Source organism: Geotrypetes seraphini, chromosome 4 (assembly GCF_902459505.1).
Source record: "Geotrypetes seraphini chromosome 4, aGeoSer1.1, whole genome shotgun sequence".
In the NCBI taxonomy this organism is placed as follows: Eukaryota; Metazoa; Chordata; class Amphibia; order Gymnophiona; family Dermophiidae; genus Geotrypetes; species Geotrypetes seraphini.
The window spans coordinates 53,741,270-53,765,609 of NC_047087.1; the positions used below are offsets into that span (position 1 = coordinate 53,741,270).

The 24,340-nt window shown below is 41.0% G+C and overlaps 1 protein-coding gene across 4 annotated transcripts in view; it reads left to right on the top strand.

Moving 5' to 3' along the window:
• ADCY7 (adenylate cyclase 7) overlaps window positions 1–24,340 on the top strand; it is a 228,426-nt gene that overhangs the window by 108,580 nt on the left and 95,506 nt on the right. For 3 of the 4 annotated variants that reach the window (XM_033942505.1, XM_033942507.1, XM_033942509.1), the window contains 3 exons: window positions 1,476–1,673; window positions 10,706–10,870; window positions 15,135–15,284. In XM_033942505.1, the coding sequence (XP_033798396.1) occupies window positions 1,476–1,673; window positions 10,706–10,870; window positions 15,135–15,284 (513 nt within the window). The remainder of the gene's footprint in view (window positions 1–1,475; window positions 1,674–10,705; window positions 10,871–15,134; window positions 15,285–24,340) is intronic. The other variant, XM_033942508.1, reaches the window with a different exon arrangement.

The window sequence follows — 24,340 nt, forward strand, 5'->3', positions numbered from 1 at the left end:
GTGATTAGAGAAATCAGAAGTAGCCTGGGATTAGAAATGGTAGGAGGCATTTGGGGGAGGGGGGTGCGTTAAGGTTACTTATTGTACTATATATAACATGTTTATGTGATTTTATGATTCTTAACAATTTTGCCCCTTTTGAGGCAAGTAGGGGTATATGGAAATTTCAGTAAGTAAATAAACCAGTGGTACAGTATACATCTTCTCTACTCTGCTGTGGTATGGTCCTGAGGCAAGAAAATTTGGGATTAGTGAGGGTCTTGTAATGATTCTTACAGGTATGATGGCGAGTGCTTTTCTTTGGGCGCTCATATTTTGATTGCTTCTCCCCCATTGTTAGTAGCAAAAAGGTTTCCTTAAGCTTCAACTTTTTTCAGCTTTGTACATGTTTGACATGATTCCTTAGACTCATTGGATTATCCAATTAAGAGTTTGTATGTACTTAAAATATGGGATAATTTGTCTGGACTGTGTCCTATATAAATAGCAAATTTTAAATTTGTGTCCTCCGTTCCTGTTCTTGGCAGTGAAAAATTCAGTCCTGTACCCAAACTTGCCAAGTGACCTAGTTTGGCCATTTGTCATTGTTGAACTTGCCTTCTGATGCGTTTTGGTATTTGTAGTCCTGTTTTTTTTCCCATTTCATTTAAAACTAGTAACATAGTAGATGATGGCAGATAAAGACCCGAATAGTCCATCCAGTCTACCCAACCTGATTCAGTTTATTATTATTATTATTTTTTTCTTAGCTATTTTTGGGCAAGAATCCAAAGCTCTACCCGGTACTGTGCTTAGGTTCTGACTACTGAAGTCTCCGTCAAAGCTCATTCCAGCCCCTCTAAACCATCCCAGCCATTGATGCCCTCCCCAGCCCATCCTCAATCAAACGACCATATACAGACACAGACTATGCAAGTCTGCCCAGTACTGGCCTTAGTTCTTCAATATTTACTATTATTTTCTGATTCTAGATCCTCTGTGTTCATCCCATGCTTTTTTGAACTCCATCACCGTTTTCCTCTCCACCACCTCTCTCAGGCATCCACCATCCACCAACCCTCTCCATAAAGAAGAATTTCCTTACATTGCTCTTGAGTCTACCAACCTTCATCCTCAAATTATGCCCTCTGGTTTTACCATTTTCCTTTCTCTGGAAAATATTTTCTTCTACATTAATACCTTTCAAGTACTTGAACGTCTGAATCATATCTCCCCTGTCCCTCCTTTCTTCTAGGCTAGGGTATACATAGTACTGGTCCAAATGTATCTGGAGCGGTAGTCGGAATCTTAGACTGCTTTAACATCTTGCTGTAATCTGGGTCTGAGCATAACATCCTGACTGTACCTAGAGGGTTCCCATCTTAAAAAAAACAAGTTTTTTTAAAAAAATGATCTTTTGTGAAGGTCAAAAAGAGCAAATGTGAAAAGTTTTGATTTCTGATTTTTGGTTTTTTTAAATTTTTGTCTTGGAACAGGATCCACATGAACATCTTGCGTTTATTATCACATTATTTGCAGTTCTGATAATATTTTGTATCCTCCATGTACTGGTTTACACTGAATCCTGCACTCAGAAATGGTTGAAGGTGTTGGCTGCCGTCGTTTGGATCTGCTTTCTCATCTTAGGATATGTGCTAATTTTTGACAAAGGAGGCATTTCTGCTTGGGAACAGGTACTGTTTCTAATGATTTCATGTAATCTGTGTGTGGGTGTGTATTTGCAGTGTAAGTTATTTATTCTTATTTGGATAAATAATGCCCCAGGAAAGGTCCATAATAGCATTGAAAGAACCGATTTGTGAACACGCGCTTACGCTGTAGGGCATACACTAGTTCTTCGTGTTTCCTAGGGTGGGTCTAGAACAGGGAAAGGCAGCCTTTCAGTCCCTTAGGCTTCTGAAGTTGTAACAGTAGTGCTAAAACTTATCGATTTATATCTGAGTTGATATCATTTAAACAGGCAGGAGATGCTCCTGGCCGTTTAAATTGTGTGTCTGGGACTAACCAGGCATGTTCAACGGCACTTAACCTGATAGTGCCACTGAAAATGCCCAGTTAGTGCCAAAGTCTTGGTTGTTCCAAGGATGGAGTTGGCCCTTAGCTGGTTAAATGCCAACAATCAGCTGGCTAAGGTAACTCCAGACTACCTTTACTTCAGGAAGCAGGTGAAAGCTTGGCTCTTCACCCAAGCCTTTAATACATAGGGTGATTGACTCTACACTCATTCTGCACCAGAACTAGCTTACCCCGAATATAAAACCTATCCTGAAAATAATCCCCAGCATAATTTTTAAAGATGCTCCTAATATAAGCCCTACCCCAAAAATAAGCCCTAATTAAGATCAACCACCGAAGCCTCCCCCCCCGAATGTCCCCGACTCAATCCCTGACACTAGTTCTGCCTGATTTGGTGAAAAAAATTGGACTCGTCGATTCAGCAACCCCCACTCCTGCTGCTTTAGGAGGTCTCAGAGCGGAGGTATGTCAGTCTCATGGTGGGAGGGTTGGTGGGGTTCTGCTGCACAGGGGGATGGATGAGAGGGGAGGAAAGAAGTTGCACATGGGGGTGGGGGAGAAAGGAAAGAGGAAGAAATGGGGTGGAGGAGAGGGAGAGATGATTTTTGTACATAAAAAAATGAGACATTCCCCGAAAATAAGCCCTAGTGCTTTTCTTGGACCCCAAATTAATAAAAGACACTGTTTTATTTTTGGGGAAACACGGTACTAACTAAATCAGATCCTTATACCTTGTTTAACTGTTTCAACAACTTGTCTTGAGTTTAGCTTCCCATCTATTTTTCTCCACACACTCTGTACTGCCCATCTTGCCCCCATCTAATATCTGCATTTGACCCATCGGCTATAGGATAAGCTGTATTATAGAAAAGCATTAGCGTCATAACTATATTTGAATGTTCTGATTTGTGCTTATTAGATGCTTCTCCCTTTCAGTATGTATTATATCTCTCATTTGAATTTTAGTTCTGTTAAAAGTATATTTTTGAAGCTGTTTCATGGTAGTCCTATTATTAAGTTTATTGATTTTAACTTTACCTCATTCATTGTATTTGTTTATATTTGGTCTTTTTCACTACTGTAATGCTGTTAATAAAATTGTAAGTTTTATTTTTAATGTTGCAATAATACCTGCAATACACCCCCTTGGGTGATTCTCTTCATAAAGGCGGTTAATAAATCCCAATAAATAATAAATAAACCACATAAAACATGGTTCTGTCTTTATGTGGTTCATCTTGGCTGGTTTAGTGTTGAATATCACACTTAAACGGCTACATTTGCTGGCTGAATATTTACTGGATGTACAGTGGATTCTTTATCCTTGTATCTTTTTTTTTTTTTTTTTTTGGGGGGGGATGGTCAGGCTGCTGCTCCACTCTTTAATTTGATAGCAAGTAGAAGGAGAGGGTAAAAACTCCTTTCTTTTGCACTCACTTCAAATTAGTCACAAACTCGGACTCAAGGGAGGCTTCACAATTGACATAAACTAAATAGGCCCAAAGGCTGATCATCAAGCACATACATCAGCTCAAACCACCAACACAATCTTCGGGGTGGGGGGGGGTCTAATCTTGGGGCAGGCAAAACCATTGCAGCCATCCTAGAAGAGGAAGCAGTAACCAAATGGTTCACATCTCTACTCTACCCTGAGTTGGTATTGTCCTGAAAGGATCCTTACGTTTCTGTGGAGTGGTCAGAGAATGAGGGTAGTCTCTAATGGGTGTAAAATTGCACATGTTCAGGACCAAATTTAAGTAAAATAATGCATATGATCTTTTACGAATGGCAATATATGCCATGTAAATAAATAAAATAAACAGATTATTGTAGGTAAGAGGGGTTAGGGTGGGGTGGAGGCTGCTGGCTCAGTAGAAGTGCTGTGCATTGCCATTCATAAGATCCCAAGTTCAACTCAGTGTGTGCGCTTTCCACATATCCTAGGAATCTCTCGCAGCATATTAGAATTATACCATACTTTTCCTCTTCAAATAAAGATAAAAGAAATCTCAATCAAACAAAAGGCAAACAACTCTTCCCCGCAAAGCATAATAAGCAAATGATTTTTCCAATTGCAAAACGAGACATTTTCAGAAGAGAAATTGAGTTTTTTCTTACAGGTAGTGCCAACATGATTAGTGAGTGATCCTCTGAATATTTTCTGGCTACTGTTAGCAAAGCATTATCCAAATAAATGTCTAACAGAACCAAACAGTTAAGGCGAGTCTTAAGATAAATGATTGTTTTCGGTGAACCAGTGGTGGGGGATTACAGTAAATGATGAAGCATCTTTTGAATTGGCAGGTATGTTGGCTCTTAATTAGCATGTCATCTCTGACCAGATGATATATCTGCCAGCTGGAAGATAATAGGTTTCACAGTTGCTGAAGAATCCTGAAGCTCTAGCTATGGAAACGGAAATAATTGTTTCCAAGCATACATTGTGATTGTGCATCTTTGTGTCCCCTCCCCCCCCCCCAAAAAAAAATAAATGGTTGGTTGAGGGGAAAACTTTGACAACATCCATGACTTAATTCAAAATAAACCGTAGCAAAATTCCCACAAGAGGGTGTGGTGCAGTGTGTGTTAGATCAGGGGTCTCAAAGTCCCTCCTTGAGGGCCGCAATCCAGTCGGGTTTTCAGGATTTCCCTAATGAATATGCATGAGATCTATGTGCATGCACTGCTTTCAGTGCATATTCATTGGGGAAATCCTTAAAACTTGACTAGATTGCGGCCCTCAAGGAGGGACTTTGAGATCCCTGTGTTAGATGATATTTCTTTAATTAATACAACATCTATCCAGTGATAAACTGTGGGCTCCTTTTTACTAAGGTGCGCTAGCGTTTTTAGCGCACGCAGGAAATAACCGCGCGCTACATGGAAAAACTAATGCCAGCTCAATGCTGGCGTTAAGGTCTAGCGCGCGTGGCAATGTGGCGTGCGCTATTCTGCACGTTACAGCCCTAACACATCTTAGTAAAAGGAGCCCTGTGATGCACGATATGATCTGATTCACTGTAACTGAGGTGGGTTCTTTTCCTTTCATTGTGGAAATTGTGAATTGTATGATGGAATAACATAACACATCCACTTATATACAGCAGTAACCTCTCAGTTCAACGCGGTTAACAACAATCGGACTGTACAAGCAGGGTACAGTGCTCCCCCGCGAATTCGCAGTTGGTGGTTCACGGTATTTTCCGACTGTGAACCGCCAACCAGGAGAGGACAGCTGGAGAGGCAGGAGAGGGCAGTTGGAGTGCCGGCGAGTGAAGGCAATCACTCGCTGTATTCTCCGACCACCTCTTCCTGTACTAAAGTCAGGCCTCGCCAATCAGGAGCTGCTTTGACACTCAGCTCCTGATTGGTAAGGCCCGACTTTAGTACAGGAAGAGGTGGTCGGAGAATACAGCGAGTGATTTCCTTCACTCGCTGGTGCTCCGGCTGCTCTCTCTTGCCTCTCCAGTCTCCCCCACGAAAAACTGTATTCGCAGTTTTTCAAGATTCGCAGGGGTTCATGGAACGGAACCCCCACGAATATCGGGGGGAGTATTGTATTAAGAACATAAGAGATGCCGCTGCTGAGTCAGACCAGTGGTCCATCATGCCCAGCAGTCCGCTCACGCAGCGACTCTTTTGGTCAAAGACCAGTCCCCTAACTGAGACTAGCCCTACCAGCGTACGTCCTTGTTCAGTAGGAACTTGTCTAACGTATGCTGGTAGGGCTAGTCTCAGTTAGGGCACATTCAGAAGAATTTGTCAGATAAGTAGGTCTTTAGCATTTTTCTGAAGGAAAGATAGGAGTTGGAGGGGTCTTTTTACTAAAGTGCGCTAGCCGTTTAGCATGTAATGTAATGTAATTTTATTTCTTATATACCGCTAATCCATTAGGTTCGAAGCGGTTTACAGAAAATATACATTAAGGAAACAATAAAAATAAGATAAGTAAAGATAGGTACATAGAAAATCCCTTACTGTCCCGAAGGCTCACAATCTAACTAAAGTACCTGAGGAACAATTAATGAAAAATAAAATTATAATATGTAAAGACAGAGATAAAGATTGGGACAAGATATGAAATTCCAACAAGTAATTCAATAAGCAAATTAATAAGAATTGAGAAGAAAAAATAAGAAAAAAAATAAAATACCAATAAAAAATAATGAACAATATATAAAATAAAATAAACACCAGTCAAACAATATGATCTGATGAAGATGATCATAAGAATATATGCCAGTAGACAGATGGATCAGAATCAGAGAAAAACCAAATTGCAGGATAGTCAAATTGGATCCGAGTCTGGGCAATGTCAAAATACAGGCTTGATATTTGGGATGGAGGAAAGGCAATGCCAAATGCAGGCGAGATTGTAAGGATCAGGTGACCGTAGAAACATCCGGGCAGCCGCCATTATCAACTCGATGTATTTGCATGTGCTAAACGTTATCACGTCCATAGACTATAATGGATGCAATAGAGTTTAGCTAGCGCGCCTTAGTAAAAGGACCCCAGAGTTCGTTATCAGGAAAGAAAAGGATATATCCCATGATCCAACTTGAAAAGATAAAATTCTATGTAGGAAATGTAAATAATCTAAAATGCTGAGAAAAACGTTTTCTGTCAGCGATGGGCACATGCAAATTTAGCGAGTCTTCGCTACTCTCTGCCAATCTCATTTGCATGAGTGTTATTTGAAGAATGACTCACTTTTTAAAATTCACTACCAGAATGGCTGTGATAGCAGCCCATTGTTTAACGCTTTTTTTTTTTTTTAAGAATCTAGGCCTCAGTGGGTTTATTGCCAAACAAAAGTGGTGACAGGGAGTCTCCCTGAAGTATTTTTCATTGGATCTTGATGTTAGGAATGAGAAACTAAACTAAACCTTAAGTTTGTATACCGCATCATCTCCACACTCGTAGAACTTGGCACGGTTTACAGGGAATGGTACGGAGAAGGAACTCCAAAGAGGGATACAGGACAGTATAGAGAAGGTTTAGAGGGGCTTAGTATGATAAAGGGGAGTAAATATTACATTTTTGAGAATAGCCAAGTTTTTAGATGACCATCTTTGTACTTCAAGCTTGCTACAGGGGGGCTGGGAGCAGAAGGAGGGGTATATCTTTTGTTTTGGTATTATTCTGATGAATGGGGGAGGGAATTTTTATCTTTTGTATAGATACTGATTGAGTATAAGTGTTTGGTTGATTATCATTATCTATAATAATAAAATGCTAAGCGCGCATGCGCACTCTTACACTGTGTTCCCTGAGTCCTGATCTGTCAGGCTGTGGCCACAAGAGTGTGCATGCGCACTTACCATGCATCTCTCTCTTTCTCTCGCAGCGGGCTTCCCGACTCCAGCCTGATACACAGCAGGTAACATGCTGCGACTCCCCCCTACTCTCCCCGGTGCCGACCCTACCCAGAACACCCGAAACCCCCGTTGACCCTCCCAGTCGCACCTCCCACCGCCAGACGAACACAAACCTCCTGGCTCCAGCAGCGTCCAGGCACAGTAAACACGCTGCTTCGCGTCCTTCTTCTGGCCTGATTTCTTCTGCCGCGTCCCTGATGACATCATCAGAGACGTGGCAGAGGAAATTAGGGCAGTAGAAGACCTGAAGCAGCGTGTTTACTGTGCTTCGGATGCTGCTGGAGCCGGGAGGTTTGTCGGCGGTGGGAGAGTCGGCTGGGAGAGTCAACGGGGGTTTCTGGGGGGGGGGGGTTAAATGGAAACATGGGAATGAGGTAGGCAGGCTGGCTTTGGGGTGGGGAGGGGTTTACATTTAAACATGCTGCTCTGATGGGAAGGAGGCAGGCAGGCTGGTTTCGTGGGAGGAGTGTGAGGGGGGGTGTTAAATGGAAATATGCTGCTCAGAGGGATGGGAAGGAGGCAGGTAGGCTGGCTTTAGAGGAGTGGATTTTTTAAATGGAAATATGCTCCTCAGGGAGATGGGATGCAGGCAGACAGGCTGGCAGGGGGGGGGGGGTGGACACAAAGTCTGGAAGATAGTGATGGGGACATGGGAAGGAGGCACTGGGGGCACTAAGGACATAGTACGCAGGCACTGGGGCACTAAGGACACAGTATGGAGGCACTGGGGGCACTAAGGACATGGGAAGGAGGCACTGTGGGCATTATGGACACAGGAAGGAGGTATTGGGGGCACTAAGGACATAGGAAGGAGGCACTAGGGACAAAGGAAGGGGCACTAAGGACATAGGAAGGAGGCACTAGGGGCACTAAGGACATAGGAAGGAGGCACTGAGGGCACTAAGGACATAGGAAGGGGACACTAGGGGCACTAAGGACATAGGAAGGAGGCACTGAGGGCACTAAGGACATAGGGAGAGACACAGACAGAAAAAATGACAGACGGACAGGCAGTGTCCAAGGAGAGAGAGACAAAGAAAAAAACCCCCCAGACAGACAGACATCTACTCTAGCACCCGTTAATGTAACGAGCTTAAAGAATAGTTTGTATATAAATTGTATTGCACTTTTTTGTTGGCATTAAAAACTAAAAGTTAAAAAAAAAAAGTTTGCTACATTTTCAAGGTGACGTACTTGATCAATCCACAGTTTATTTTGCATTTTTCAAGGCACATTATCTAGGAATGTGGGCTGTTATCGTAGTGGCCCCCTCATTAATTGGAACTAAAGGCTACTCCAGAGGTGGTTACATAATTAATTTGTGGTATCTATGGCCAAAATTGTATTTCTCCTTTCAACTTCAAATCGTAGGACTTGGACTGTACAGGTTCTCCCTCTACTTTATGGGTAGAATATTAATAAGCACAAGACAGAATCAGGCAAAAAGAATACTAGAGGCTATTGTTGTCTTTAAAATGAAAACATTTAAAGAAGTATAGAGTCTATTAGCGGAATTTGTTAAATCTGATGATTAGAATAAGCCTTTAATTTCTAATTGAGTTTCACACACATCCAGGGAGGGAGGGGAATACTTTGTACTATTATTTGGTTATAAGTGTTGTGTATTGTATTAATTGATTGTATACTTTTTGCACTTTGTATTTGATTTGAAAATAAATAAATAATTTAAAATAAATAAATAAAATCCCGTCTTCAATGGGTACTCCAGTAGTGAATTATGCAGAAAAAAATAAGAAGTAAAAGGCAAATTGTTTGGCTGTAAAATCAATGTAAAGTGGTTTCAAAAAATATCATAACCCTCAGGAAAGAAAATATTCTAGATCTTCTTTTGAATTTCATACACTTAAGTCTCTAATATCCTATTTCAAAAGAATGCAGTCTAAAAATACTCCTAATGATGCCTTTGTTTCTTTTTCTTGCCTTCTGCTATTCTGTAGCCTTTGCTAACTCCTGAACTTGGGGCAGAGATTAAAGAGTGTAGGCATCCTTATCTCCTAGTAGGTTCCAACTGGGTTTCTGTGGTCTTACTTCTTTATTGTGGCAGATTAGACAGACACATCAAAGAGTGTCTCCCGACTATTATAAATTTTACCTTGTTGGGCAGGTTAAGGTCAAGTCCCTGGGTAGTAGGCCCTTAGGCCCTGATTCTATAAATGGCATCTAACTCGTAGGTACTTCTTATAAAGAGATCTGCTCTCGATTCTTTTAAGGCTTGTTAGGACTGAGGGTACCTTAGGATACTAAATAAATAACATGCACAAAAACGTTTATAATCCCATACCAGGTGTGCAATCAGTTAGTGGAAACTTTTTTTCAATCAATGAAAAATTCACCTGGGCATTTCCTAGCATACTGCACCGAAGTGTTGAGCCAGGTTAACCCACAAACATCATAGTGCTCACCTGGAAGCTTAGTAATTATTTTTTTGTGTGTAAATTCTTTTTATATATCTCTTACCCATAATTAACAAATAAATTTGATAGTACCCAAAGTGCCAAGTGCATAACATACTTGTCTAACTCTTAGGTTCCATTTATAGAATCACACCTAGTGGCGCTTAAGTGGTATTTGGCACCAGTAGGCATTGAATCCTTAAGTGCACTGCCGTTTAGGTCAGGGTTTTCTTGGCCTAAATGAGTACACTTAAGTCGAACCACACCCCAAATCACTCTGAATCACCCCTAATTAAGCCTACTTGCTGGTAGGTACCTCGGTGTAAATGCCTACCTGTGCTGTACAGGCTCAGGAGAGGGTACATGCCCCCAATTTCTTACAGGCTGAGAAAATTTGTATTGGCTGAACATAGAAATTGTCCAGAGATCATATGAGGGAGTGCTGAAAAGTTCCCAGCCCAACCAAGAAGAGAATGACGTGGATATGATTCAATCAATGATCTGAAACAAAGTCAAAACATAGAATTTTGCTTCTGCAAATTGGCACTTAACAAAATAAGATAACGTTCTCTTTTCAGCTACAGTGGCAAAATAGTGCTCAAAATTTAGGGAGTTAGTTGGTTGGGCTGAAAACTTTTCAGCGCCCCCCCCCCCCCTCGGAGCATTCAGGACCACACAGAGGCCCTTTAGATAGGCTCAAAAGAGGAATCGCAGCCCACAATGAATCCATCAAATTTTCAATTAACAAAATTTTGCACCTGAAATGACAGTGTAGCTCGGGCACATTCAGTCTGATCAAAAGTAAGAATGGAAAGCTAAATTTCCTCTGCATTTGTAATACACTTATACAATTCAGATAACAGACAAAATGTTTTTGTTGGTTGTTTGTTTCAGGTGCCGTTCTTTCTGTTCATAATTTTTATGGTCTACACTTTGCTGCCATTTGGAATGCGCGATGCCATCATAGTCAGCCTCATTACCGCCGTCTCCCATCTTTTAGTTGTTAGCATTGCTGTCACTGTCTTTTTCAAAAAACCAAAGGAAAGCGTTACCTTTCAGGTAAGAGAGCCATTTAGGATGGGGGACCCTGATTGTATCGGCTTTTATTTTTGTTTGACTAGGTGAATTTTTAAAAGGGCCCTCGAGTTGAATCTATTAAACAGGGTTTGCCAAATGGGATACCTGAATGCTGTGAGAAATGATTTTGTCATCTCTGCTTAACATTTTGTTGATGTCATTACCACCTGGGGCTAGAATGATCTGAATAAGGCTGCTTGAATGTAGTGAGTTTCATTTATTAAAAGGTTTTGTCCCGTTGTCAGCCCATGGAGAAATGCTTAAAGGCCATTAACCAGCATTTAAAAACAGATGGTACATATCGCTGATTTTCCACTTAATCCCTTGCATCAGCATTATAAAATGCTGCTGTTTCAAATCTTCACCCTGAAAAGAAAAATCTAGCAAATTGTACACTTATGAAGACTGTTTCCAGGATGCGAAACCAAGATTTTTCCATGTATGTGTCATGTCTGGGCCAGTGGTGAGATAACTTAACTTTGATCCAATTAACCTTTCAGACAAAACACATGTGGCAGTGATGTCAGTGTTTATAGTGTTAGACACACTTATTTCACAGTTAATTGCAAATCTGTTTTAAATACGCAAAGCGAACAGTCCCATTTACACAAAACCCTAGGCAGCGTATTTCCCTGCTTTACCTATACAGATGCTGCCATTGTATCCATTTTGATATAAAGTAGACTCTCTGTCAAGTAGAACTCTCAAGCAACTAGCAACCCCCCCATCCCCAAGACACCCAAACAAATACTGTAATACTATAAATTAAAAATGAAAATAAAATCAATATCTGGCAGAAATTTAAGTATAAACTTGGCATACCACACCTGCATATGCCCACGCTTTGCCTACCACATGTCCAGTAGTTTGTCTGGAACAGAGTATGGTATGGCATAGTATGGGATATAATATTAGTTAGGCCTATTTTTAATAGTAACTCTTAAGCAACAGATACTACATTTATCCAGCATATATCAATCCCCATGGATGCCGGTTAACTGAGAGTTAGTCTACTTTATGTATTAATAAAATGCAATCTAGCACATTTAGTAATTTTAAGTGACAGATTAAAAAAAAAATCCTTTTATTAAAGCATGGCAAAAAGTGTGCTTAGCACCCTACCTACATGGGTCTTTCCCTTGTACTAAGGCCATTTTTACCTCAGCTGTAAAATGGCCAATTTCCTTTTTTTTTTTTTTTTTGTATTAATGGCTAAGTACTTATATTGCCATGGATGCATGGCCATTTTTAATAATTATTTTGTGAACACTTACCACCACCCATTTTGTAGGTGGTGTAGGTTCATACAGTACTAACCAGTCAGTACATCTACATTACCGTGTGCTAACTGGTTAGGGCTGGAATGCCCATTTTCCACCCATGGCACACCCCCTCACTAAAAATTTGAAATTTTTTTAGTGTGCAATTAGCATGTACACATTTCAGACTTACCGCAGGACACCCAAGTGTGTCCCACAGTACTCAATCTTTAGCACTGTTGGTCAGGCCTTTCTCAGTAATTTTGGAGTTACATTCAAGCACAATTGGTATTTACTATTTCCCTGTTCCCAGAGGGTTTACAGTCTGTGTGTACTTGAGGTAAGGGTTAAGTGATTAACCCAAGGTCACAAAGGAGGGCAGTGGGATTTGCACGCAATACCCCTGGTCTGGATGAGACAAGGAAAGAAACATTCTTTTTTTTAATACTGTGTTTACATTTATTTAATATGTTTTCCATTGTGTTTAACCCAGTAAGGATTAGTAAGAAGATTATTACTTCTTGATGGTTAAAGATGATAAGTTAATTACAAAAGTTATTTGTTAAAATTCTTGATGCTTCAACGCCAATATACCAAAGTGTGCCTACATCTTTTCAAATGTTAATATGTTATTGAGAGCAGTGTTAGCGTGTGCAATGTAGATTACATGTGTTTAACTGTTTCCTACGGCTGCTAAATAAATCCCAGCCCTCATAAAATGCATCCTTAAAAACAATAACAAAAGAGACAAATAACAACATTAATCCTAACCCTTCCAACCCATAAAGACAAAGCTTTGTGTATCCCTGTGATGATATGCCTGAATGCTCCCTTCCCCTCCTATGACATTCAGACTTCAGTAAGGCAACGGATGATGATGGCAGGAGCAGTGGCGTAGTGAAGGTAGGAGGCACCTGGGGCAATGGCACCTCCCTGTGCCTTCCTCTCTACCCCTCTGCTCCCTCCCCACCACACTCATGCTCCCCCTCCCAATACCTTGTGTTTTTAATATATTTATTTATAAGTTTTTAAAATTACATATCAAGTATTCACTTGTACAGAAAGTTAGTCAACTCATAACTTTCATTGGAAAAACAAATCACATTACCATTTAACATGATTTTATAACAAAGAAGAAAAAAAAATATATACCCCAATACCTTGTTACATCTTCACCAGCACAAATAGCTTCTCTGGCCTGCTGCTCATGCTGGTGTTGTCTTTCTCTCTGATGTCACTTCCTGGCCCTGTGAACCGGAAGTGATTTCAGAGGGGAGCCAGGCTGATGCAAGCAGCAGGTCTGAGAAGTTGCTCGTTCTGGTAAATATTTAAAGAGGTTTGGGGTGGGGGGAATATAGTGTTGAAGTGTGGCATGAGGGGGGCGGAGAGGTGCCAGCGACCCCTACCAAGATGGCGCCCTGGGGCAGTCTGCCCTCCCCACCCCCCTTACTGTGCCACTGGGTTGAAGTTGTGTGGAGCTCTTGCTCTGTTTTCTCTGTCTGTAGTCCTTCACACCAGTCTGTCTGCAAACTGCTCTAAGACTATCAATTCAAATAGGAAGTGGCAATCCAAGGATGGTGCACTCCAACTCATTTGAAAATGGATTGAGACCATTGGCTCAATTCCTAGGGACCATCATTTGGCCTCCTGGTAGGAATTTCTATTGTTAAAATTCATGTGATTCTCGCAAGGATAGGAATAATGTAGTCAAGCACTATGGATTGGTCAAAAGCCACTAAAAACAAGGTATTTGTTTAATTTAAAATTTTCTATACTGATTAAACGGTTTAGATAATTTACATACATAATTTTAAAACACAAACATGATAAAATAAACATACAAACAATCCTCGGAAATTATGTCTACAAAATAATACCATAGCTTGCATAGTAAAGATCATGAAGAATTCATCAGCTCTGCCAGAGAGGAAAATTATTGGCTGGAAAAAGGCATCTACAAATGACTGCATCTTAAGTAATTTTCTAAACATGCCCTTTTCTCTGACATATCATTTATTTATTTTAAAATTTTCTATACCGTTTTATATCAAGACGGTTTACAAAATGGTTACATACATAAAATGTTAAAACAAATCAGGAGAAGTACAAACAGACAGCATTAATTCTAATAACCATCAATACTCGGAAAAATGCATCAACAAATAATTGTGTTTTTAACCGTTTTCTAAATGAAATCCTGTTACTGCATTTCCGAATTTGGCCAACAAGGGCATTCCATAGTTTTACCCCTGCACATGAAAAGGTCATTGCATTGGTTTTTTGCATATTTGGGGCTGATATTTGTTTTCAACATTGCGGACCTTTCTGAACGCAGTGATCTTGTTGGTTGATAACTAGATAACTTACTCTTAAAGAATTCTGGAAACATGCCATATAGAAATAGGTGACGAATCATAATTGCTTTGTATTGGATTCTAAATGCAAAAGGCAACCAATGCAGTTGTCGAAGATATGGCGTAATGCGCTCATATCTTCATGTTTCTGTTATCAATCTAGCCGTGGTGTTCTGTACTACCTGCAGGAAAGGGCTCTAGTTTTGAGTTGACTAAACTGAAATGATGATTTACCAACCTTCCCTCCCTGTCCCAACCCCTCATTAAGGGCTCCTTTTACTAAGGTGCTCTAACGTTTTTAGCACGCGCTGCAGATTAGCCCCCATGCTACGCATAAAAACTAATGCCAGCTCAGTGGTGGTGTTAGCGTCTAGCGCACGCTAAAACCGCTAGCGCAGCTTAGTAAAAGGAGACTTAAGTGATTTGAGTGTATGAGTATGTCATGTTTTCTTCTTGACCTCTGAACTTACCAGTCCCCAAAAATGAGCTCTTCAGTCTGGAAGGCAGCAGAACAAAAGTCTGTCAAGTTCACAAATATGAAACTTATAGCATCTGTACTTCCAGTCCTACAGAGGAAAATATTTTGCGTTCACTGTGGAAAAACCATTGCATCATTTCTTCTTTCTCTTTCAGTTACTTGCCAATGGTGTTGTTTTTCTTTGTGGTAACTTAGTGGGTGCATTCCTCAAGCACCAAATACTAGATGCTTCTAGAGACTTATATAAATATACTTTAAAGTGCATCAGAATCCGAATGAAACTGGAGATTGAAAAGAGGCAACAAGTAAGTATATAATAATCTAGTTATTTATTTTATCTACTGTATATGATTGTCTATTTTCCCCTGATTAAAATAAAGGAATTAAAATAAAAAAATCTGCTTTCTACTGGTAACTAAAGTGAGTTAATAACCCCCTTCCCCTGACCCGGAAGGCTTTCCTTTGATATCGGCTCGGACGTTGGGAGGGAAACCCTCTGGGCTGGCTTTGGGGGGGTGGGAATGAAGGAGGGATCCCTGGCAGTGGCTTCAGCAGGTTGGGTGGAAGGCATGAAGAAGGGATACCTGGCGGCAGCTTCAGTGGATGGGCAAGCAATATTCTCAACGGCCAGTGCTGTGTACCCCCAACAAGCGGCTCGTATACCCTTAATGGTACGCATACCGCATGTTGAGAAACTGTTCTATACTTTAACGCCAACACTTCAGGACATCTAAATTTTAGGCTTGGGTACAAATATACGCTCTTGCATCTTCAAGCAGAGGATGCTCTGTTCTATAAGACATTGGTTTACTCAGGGAGCACTTCAGGTGTTAATTCATGCTTTTGTCATCAGCAAAACTCGATTATTGCAATACTCTTCTCAACAGTTTCCACCGACGATCGGGCCGGCTCCTGCACGGAGCTTTACTAAGGCCCCCTTCCCCCTTCAGGGTGTGCGAGCTTGCTCCGTCCCTCCCATCTATCCGGGAGCATTCAAATCCGGAGGAGGGAACGGACGCCTTAACAGTTTCCACCGACAATCGGGCCAGTTCCTGCATGGAGCTCTGCTGCGGCCCCTCCCTCCACATCCACCGACGATCGGGCCGGCTCCTGCACGGAGCTTTACTACGGCTCCCTTCCTCCTTCAGGGCGTGCGAGCTTGCTCCGCCCCTCCCGTCTAGCCGGGAGCATTCAAATCCGGAGGAGGGAATGGCGCTTAGCCGTTCGGCACGCCGGCTAAGGCGCATGGCAAAGGCGCGTACCTTAGCGTGCGCCTTTGCGAAGCGACTGAGCGGAGCATAACCAAGCTCCCCCGCTCTACAGTTCCTCACCTCCTGTAGCCTGGCATGCCCAAACAACGGGTGAAAGATATTACTCCCCCACCACCTCCTCCCCCCAGCTACTCGGGGACTACTACGGAGAACTTCTACTCACCTCCTCAAGTTCTCCTCAACAACCTGTGCCTGCTTGAGGTATATCTACTTCTGCCCTGGAAGACCCCTGCAGGCCCAGGGACTGGAAAAATCTGATAAGTATCTGCATACTACTCCAGCAAAACTATTAGCATGACTTTTCCACATAAAGTATATCTGCATGATTACTCCGGACTATTCCTACTTTTTCTCTGCATGATTTAATCTACTAGCTTTATTTCTCTTAAGCCTTTCAGTCTCTTTGACCACTATATATAAGATGGCTCTCTTAACTAACTATCTGACTTGGATCCTTATGGTCTATTGGATCTGCTACAAAAGCAGGTCAGTTGCTGCATTTTTTGCTATCCCTATCCCAGTATTTATAAGATCTCGCCCAACTAACTCAGAACATCTTAGAGCTAATAATCCTTCTCTTTACGACTGTTCAGAATGGGGTCCCTTCCAAATCCCGGTTGTACCCCCCTCACCTAGCAGACCCTATTGTAAAAGACAGCGGAAACTGAGAAAGATTACCTATTCCTTAACCACTGACGCACCTTACCATCAAAATCTTCATGGTTTCTACTTAAATATATTGTCTATTAGGAACAAGTCACAGCTGGTCAAAGACTGGCTGGAAGAAGCCAACCCCGATTTTGTTCTTCTAACTGAAACTTGGTTGGTATCAGACAACGACATTATTATACGCGACTGTCTACCTCATGGGTTTAAAATTTTATCTCTTCCTAGAAGCAGAGGTAAAGAGGGAGGATTAGCTATCATCTTAAAAGAATCATTCAAGTCCACAATCCTAGCCTCAAATTCCTCAGCAGACCTTGAAATCATTTCTTGTAAACTCTGGACAGATCAGTTAGAAGATGCTCTAATAATTACCCTTTTCTACATTCCTCTTAAGAAATGACCCGCTGCCAAAGAGATTTTCTACGAATTCCTCCTTACAAACTCTATTCTAGGCCCACACAACCTACTGACATGTGATCTAAACATTCACCTAGAGCATTTCTTCACTAGATTTCTTTGTGCCGCCTCCAGAAAAGGCCCATCAAAAAGGCCACCACCTATATCTAGTCACTTTTTCCACCAAAGAACTAACCAATCCCAAGATTTACTGGAACCAAGCAATATGGACTGATTCTCTATGGTCAGACCACCGTTTATGCAGTTTATAATTTAGCTGGTAAGTAAGATGCTCCCCAACCATACCCAAGGTAGCAAAAAGACCCCAAAAAATGGTAGCTAGCAGAGGTATGGTGAACCCAGTAGAATTCTGATCACACTATGACTTAACTTCTATCCCAGACTTAGACTCCTTTTCAGCGGACTCTTGGACCAACATGAGTACACAGATATTAAACAAAATGGCCCCCACTAACTAAGGAAAATAAGAAAAAAGAATCTGGATGGCTGGTACGATACCTAGTTAGGAAATATGAAACGGGAGTTATGGAAACTCGAAAGACAATGGTTGAAATCAGGGGACAGTGTGGGGAGGTCAAATTGGAGACTAAAATTAAACGAATACAAAAAAAGAATAATAAAGAAACACACTAACTTTTACGCCCAAAAAATCGGATCACCGAACACCAACAGTAGAAATCTCTTTGAATTAGTCAACAATCTCTATGACATACAAGCCCTCTCATGTTCTACCCTAGATTCCCCACCATCTGCAGATGATCTGGCGAAATTTTTCAACAACAAAATCATCAATTTGAGATGCAAACTAGCAGGTTCCTCCACCAACCATTTGAACTACCCAGTCGCCCACCACAAAGATGATCCTAGGGTAGATATGGCCTGGAATAATTTCACTACCCCATCCTGGCAACAATTCTCCAAATTTTACACGAAATTCGCCATCTCCTACTGCAGATTAGACTGCTGCCCCCCAAACATTATGAAAGTTGCTCCAGTCTCATTTAAAGCCAAGTTATACAACTGGCTCTCCTCTCTCTTACTAACCGGTACCTTCCCTGAGGATTTAGGCCAGATTCTGATCACCCCAATCGTCAAAAACCCTAGAGAATCTACCAAACTGTCATCTAACTACAGACCAATTACTAGCACTCCCTTGTTCGTTAAGCTAATGGAAGGACTGGTCAACCAGGAACTAGTAATGTATCTGGACAAATTTAGCATGCTGCAAGACAATCAGTCTGGTTTCGTTCTGGATTCAGCACTGAAACCGTCATGGCATCACTACTGGACTATCTCCATACCTTATTCAGTCAGGGTACCAGTGCTCTAATTCTGCAACTAGACCTAAGTAGTGCCTTCAATCTGGTTGACTATGCTATTCTGATTGACTGTCTTGAGTCAATTGATCTTTCAGGTAATGTGCTAAAATGGTTTCGGGGTTTCTTGAGCAAACGGTCATATCAAGTCTATAGTGACAATAAAAAATCCTTTAGTTGGGTAAACTCTTGCGGAGTCCCGCAAGGCTCTCTTCTTTTACCTACATTGTTCAACATATACCTTGCCTCATTGGGGAACTTACTACAAAGCTTAAAAGTTAAATTTTATATCTATGCTGACGATATCACCATTGTTATTCCCCTTACTTCTCTGACCCCCAAGACTAAGATTCATCTATCATCCATTCTAAAGCAAATTGAACTACGAATGACTGAATTCAAAGTGAAGCTCAACACTGACAAAACCAAATTTTTCCTTGCAAGCCCTAACGACAAAATCAAAGACACATCGATCTCCTTGAATGGTCAGGACTTCCCTATTGACCACTCCATAAAAATCCTGGGAGTCACCCTTGACCGCCATCTCACTCTAAATGCTCACACAGATTTATTGGTTAAAAAATGCTTTTCGGTACTATGGAAACTCAGAACCGTCAGAAAATACTTTGATACTACATCCTTCTGCTTACTGGTTCAATATTCCATCCTAAGCTTGCTCGATCATTGTAACATCATTTACTTGGGATCATTCAAAAAAACCATTCTAAGACTCAGAGTCATTCAAAATTCGGCAGTTCGACTGATTTTTGGGCTATCAAAAACTCCATTGGCTGTCCCTGGAGGCGCGAATCCTGTTTAAATTCTCTTGTCTATGTTATAAATCAATATTTGGTCTGGCCCTTACCTAGTTTCCCATTTTAATCTGGCAAGTTCTTTTAGGCCCATATGAAGAATACATCTGTTCACCTATCCATCAATGAAAGCCTGCCACTACAAAAGATTCTGGGACAGAACTCTTGCCTTCCAGACAGGCAAATGGAACGATTGGCTTAGTAACTTTATCACGCTCTCCTCATCCTACTTCAATTTTAGAAAATTAGTAAAAATGAGTTTGTTCAATCGATTTGTAAACTAAGAATCTATACAGCTCTGCTTTCCAATTCTTTCATTATGTAAGATTGTACTGTTAACTTTGATTGTAACCTCTTCGCTGATTGTCCAGCGCTTCTTGTAAATCGCCTCTAACTTCCATGGCTTTGGCAGTATATAAGAATAAAATTATTATTATTATTATCTGATATTTGACATTAATAGTCCAAAATTTGGCTGTTAAATTAATTACCCGTCCCTCCTTTGGCAGGAATACGGATTGCTAGTTACTTGGTAGTAGTAAAACTCTTGTCCTTACTCACAAAACTTATAATTCGGAACAACCATTATACTTTTTCTTACTTGCTGATTCCTTATTTACCCTCACATCTTCCCAACACAAATGCTTAACTATCTCTTCATTCCACATCATACTATCAGGAGAATTTTCATTGTTGTGCTTCCCACATATTGGATCTTGCCTATATCTCAGACATTAAAACGCTCTCATCCAAAATTTAAACAATAATTAAAAACTCTTCAAGTTTGTGATGGATTTGATATAGAGCTTATTTATATATACAGTAGAATCTGAGTTAACTGGCCCTATCACCCAACCGGCAAAAAAATTCACCTGTGGGAAAAAAAAGTTCCCCGAATCACCAGTGGTAGTGGTCCTGAGGCACAAACCCCTCTTTTTCCCTCAAGCCCTGAAGAACTTGAAGCGGCGGCAGTTCTGAGCTGGGAACCCCACCTCCCTCCCAACTTAAAGCACCAGTGCAGTACATCCTGAGCCACAAATGCTGCCTCCATCCCTCAAGCCCCAAAGCAATTTAGTTGGGAACCTCTCTCCCATCCCAAAGCACAAGTGTGGCAGTGGTCCTGCTCTGCAAAGTCCCCCCTTTCTCCCTCCCTCAATACAGTCAGCAGTAGGCAGCCTCAAAACAGGCTGCTCGTGACCAGCCCAGTCAGGGCCTTTCCTCTGATGCTTGAGAAGAAAGTCCCTGCCGGAGCTGGCTACACACTTGAAGTATTGTGTTCAGTTTTGGAGGCCGCATCTGGCGAAGGATATAAAAAGACTTGAAGCGGTCCAGAGGAAGGTGACGAAAATATTAAGGATTTTGAAACAAAAATAGTACGAGAAGAGACTGGAAGACCTAAACATGTATACTCTAGAAGAGAGGAGGGATAGGGAAATATGATACAGACATTTAAATACTTGAAAGGTATTACTATAGAACAGGGGTGTCAAAGTCCCTCCTTGAGGGCCGGAATCCAGTCGGGTTTTCTGGATTTCCCCAATGAATATGCATTGAAAGCAGTGCATGCAAATAGATCTCATGAAGATTCATTGGGGAAATCCTGAAAACCCGACTGGATTCTGGCCCTCGAGGACTGACTTTGACACCTGTGCTATAGAACCAAATCTTTTCCAGAGAGGGCATAACTTGAAGTTGCAGGGAGGAAGACTTGTAATGTTAGGAAATTTTTTTTATGGAGAGGGTGGTGGATGCCTGGAATGCCCTCCCGAGGGAGGTGGTGGAGAGGAAAACGGTGATGGAATTCAAAAAAGCGTGGGATAAACACAGAGGATCTTTAATTAGAAAACAAAGGTATAAATTAAAGAACTAAGGTTGGTATTGGACAGAATTGTACGGTTTGCATCTCATATATGGTGATTCAGTTTAGGATGGGTTGGGGAGGACATCAGTGAGAACTCCACTAACTTGGAACATGAGGATGTTACTGGCCAGACTGTACAGTAGATATCCTGCAAAGAACAGGATGGTTGGATAGTTTGAAGTGAGATTAGATGCAGCTTCAACAGTTGGAACCTAGGAGTATACCAGGTGGACTTATTTCTGGGCCATAGACTAATCAAAGAAGAGACAAGTTAGCATAATGAGAATAACTAATGGGCAGACTGGATGAACTGTTCAGGTCTTTATTTGCCATCATTTACTATGTTACTAAGTTATGTTACTTGAGGTGGGATGAAGCAGAACTTGGGGAGCAGTTATGAGAGCTTCAAGAACTTAGCTGTCTGCTTTGCATATTCTGTAGCCCACTGGCTCGTGTAATTTTCAAGGAAAGCACGGGCTTCTGACTGCCAGTTTTTGGTGACATACCAGTTTGTCCTGACAAACTTAACAATTGCTCCAGGTACAGAACTTAGATGTTTGCTCACTAGAGACAGAGCAAATACATACTGTACCTCTGTTGAATATGTAAACCACTTTGGTTGTTACTACAAGAAGGTGTTATATCAAGACTGTATAGGAAAGGGAAAAAGAAGGTACCAAGCCTTGAAACAAACAAAATCCAAATAAGAGGCACTGGAGATGTCAAATCCAACCAGGTGGTCAGAGATCCTTTATTAGCAGTTTATATCAAGGATAAAAAAACAAACGAAACGCCCGAAGGCGGAGTCCCAACTAGGATCCAAGTTTCGGCGATAGCCTCGCCTTTCTCAGGGGACAAGAATGTCATAAACTAAACACTGATTGAGAACTGGCATAGACACTAGTCCCCAACATGTTTCAAACCATTGCAATGAGGCTATTTAGTTAGTCTATGCTAATGCAGAGAAATGCCCAGAAGACACTCATGCCAGGGCACAATTCCAGGGCTATAATGCCAAATCTGAGGAAGTGTAGAAGGTTTGTGTCATTCTTCTGCAGTAATATTTGTGAGGATTTAATGTCTATTTTTTTCCTGTGAACAAATGGGACACACCAAATTTTTTTTTTTTTTTTTTTTGTAATAGTCTCCCATGAAGATCATGGATTAATAAAAAACAAACAAACAAACAACACTGAAATCCTAAAAAAACTAGGCTATAACATGAGTCCATACACAACCAAAGAAATTATTGGGATCTCAAGTGCTCGCAGCTATATGCCCATTGATCACGTCTAGGCAAATAACTACCGAGTGAGCTATCATCGGTCCCTTACACTCTCATTGTGTTATTTTATTTTATTTAAATAATTTTAGTTTTGTTATGCAATTATACCATTATTATTATAATTATTAAGGTACTTAGCTCGGGTGTAGATTCTTAACCCGGGCCAACTAAGAATAGAACGACGGAAGATCTCCGTTTCGCTCTCATTAGCAGTAAAAGAGCTTCATCGGGAACAGTGCAGAATACCAACACTGTTTACTTCAACGGTACTGGAAGGCCGAGTGGAAAACTTGGTTTAAAGTGCCTATAAGTTTCAAAGGCGCTGCATGGCCGATATATCGGACTGGATTTTAAAAATAATCCGAAACGCCATGCAGTGCCTTTGAAACTTATAGGCACTTTAAACCAAGTTTGCCACTCGGCCTTGCAGTACCGTTAAAGTAAACAGTGTTGGTATTCTGCACTGTTCCTGACGAAGCTCTTTTACTGCTAATGAGAGCGAAACGGAGATCTTCCGTCATTCTATTCTTAGTAGGCCCGGGTTAAGAATCTACACCCGAGCTAAGTACCTTAATAATTATAATTATAACGGTATAATAATTGCATGACAAAACTAAAATTATTTAAATAAAATAACACAATGAGAGTGTAAGGGACTCGGTAGTTATTTGCCTAGACGTGATCAATGGGCATATAGCTGTGAGCACTTGAGATCCCAATAATCTCTGAATGCAACCTCTTTGGTTATATATGGACTCATGTTATAGCCTAGTTTTTTAGGATTTCAGTGTGTTTCATAAGGTTTTGTAGAGATTTTTAATAAAATAAACAAACAAAAACCACAGGAGATAACAGTTCTGCACTAAGAGCAGCTACACAGGTCTGAGCAGAAAAAAAAATTATTGGTATGCATCTGTACTTGTTGGAATGCTATTCTCCACATATCAGCATTGCAAAAGTTTTATGCCAAGAATGACATTCCAGCATATATGCAGCGTGCCAATAGTTTCTTCTGCTTGGACATGGGCATAGCACTAGCTGCACTTAGCACAAAGCCTTAGGTGCATTTGTCCAGTGTGCTCTCCCCAATTAGTGCACAAGTTTTGCACAGATCAGATTTGTATATAATTTGTTTACTGCATCGGTGAACAATAATTGGATATTATATTTATATTAGGAAGCTGTTAGGTAAGTCATCAATGCATGGCTTTCTGTATCAGCAGGTTTTCTGTATAAGCAAGCTTTCTGACCCAGCCCCCAATTGGTCACTTTAGGGACCATACTGAGAGCACTAGGATTATTTATAAGCCATCTGTATGTTGGTATCAAAGGCTTTGGTGAAAAGTACACCACATCTATTACTCTCCCTGGATTCGACTCAAAGTCAAAGAAATTAAATTATGTCTGACAAGATCTACCAATTAGCAAAACCATGTTGTCTTGTTATGCAATCCATTGGATTCCAGAAACCATACTATCATTTGTTTTAGAAGTATTTCCTTTAATTTACTCTCAACAGAGGTCAGACTAATGGGTCTGTAGTTCCCAACCAGCTCCTTACTTCTACTTTTTTGGAGAGGAGCCACATCAGCCTGGAACCTTTTCTCACTCAAGAATCGTTGAAAAGGTCGGACAGTGGAGCAATGGGAACGTCCCTAATTTCCTTTAGTAACCTTGGATATATCCCATCCTATTCCAGCTGAAGCTCCGGGAGCAGGACTGCAGAAGACAAA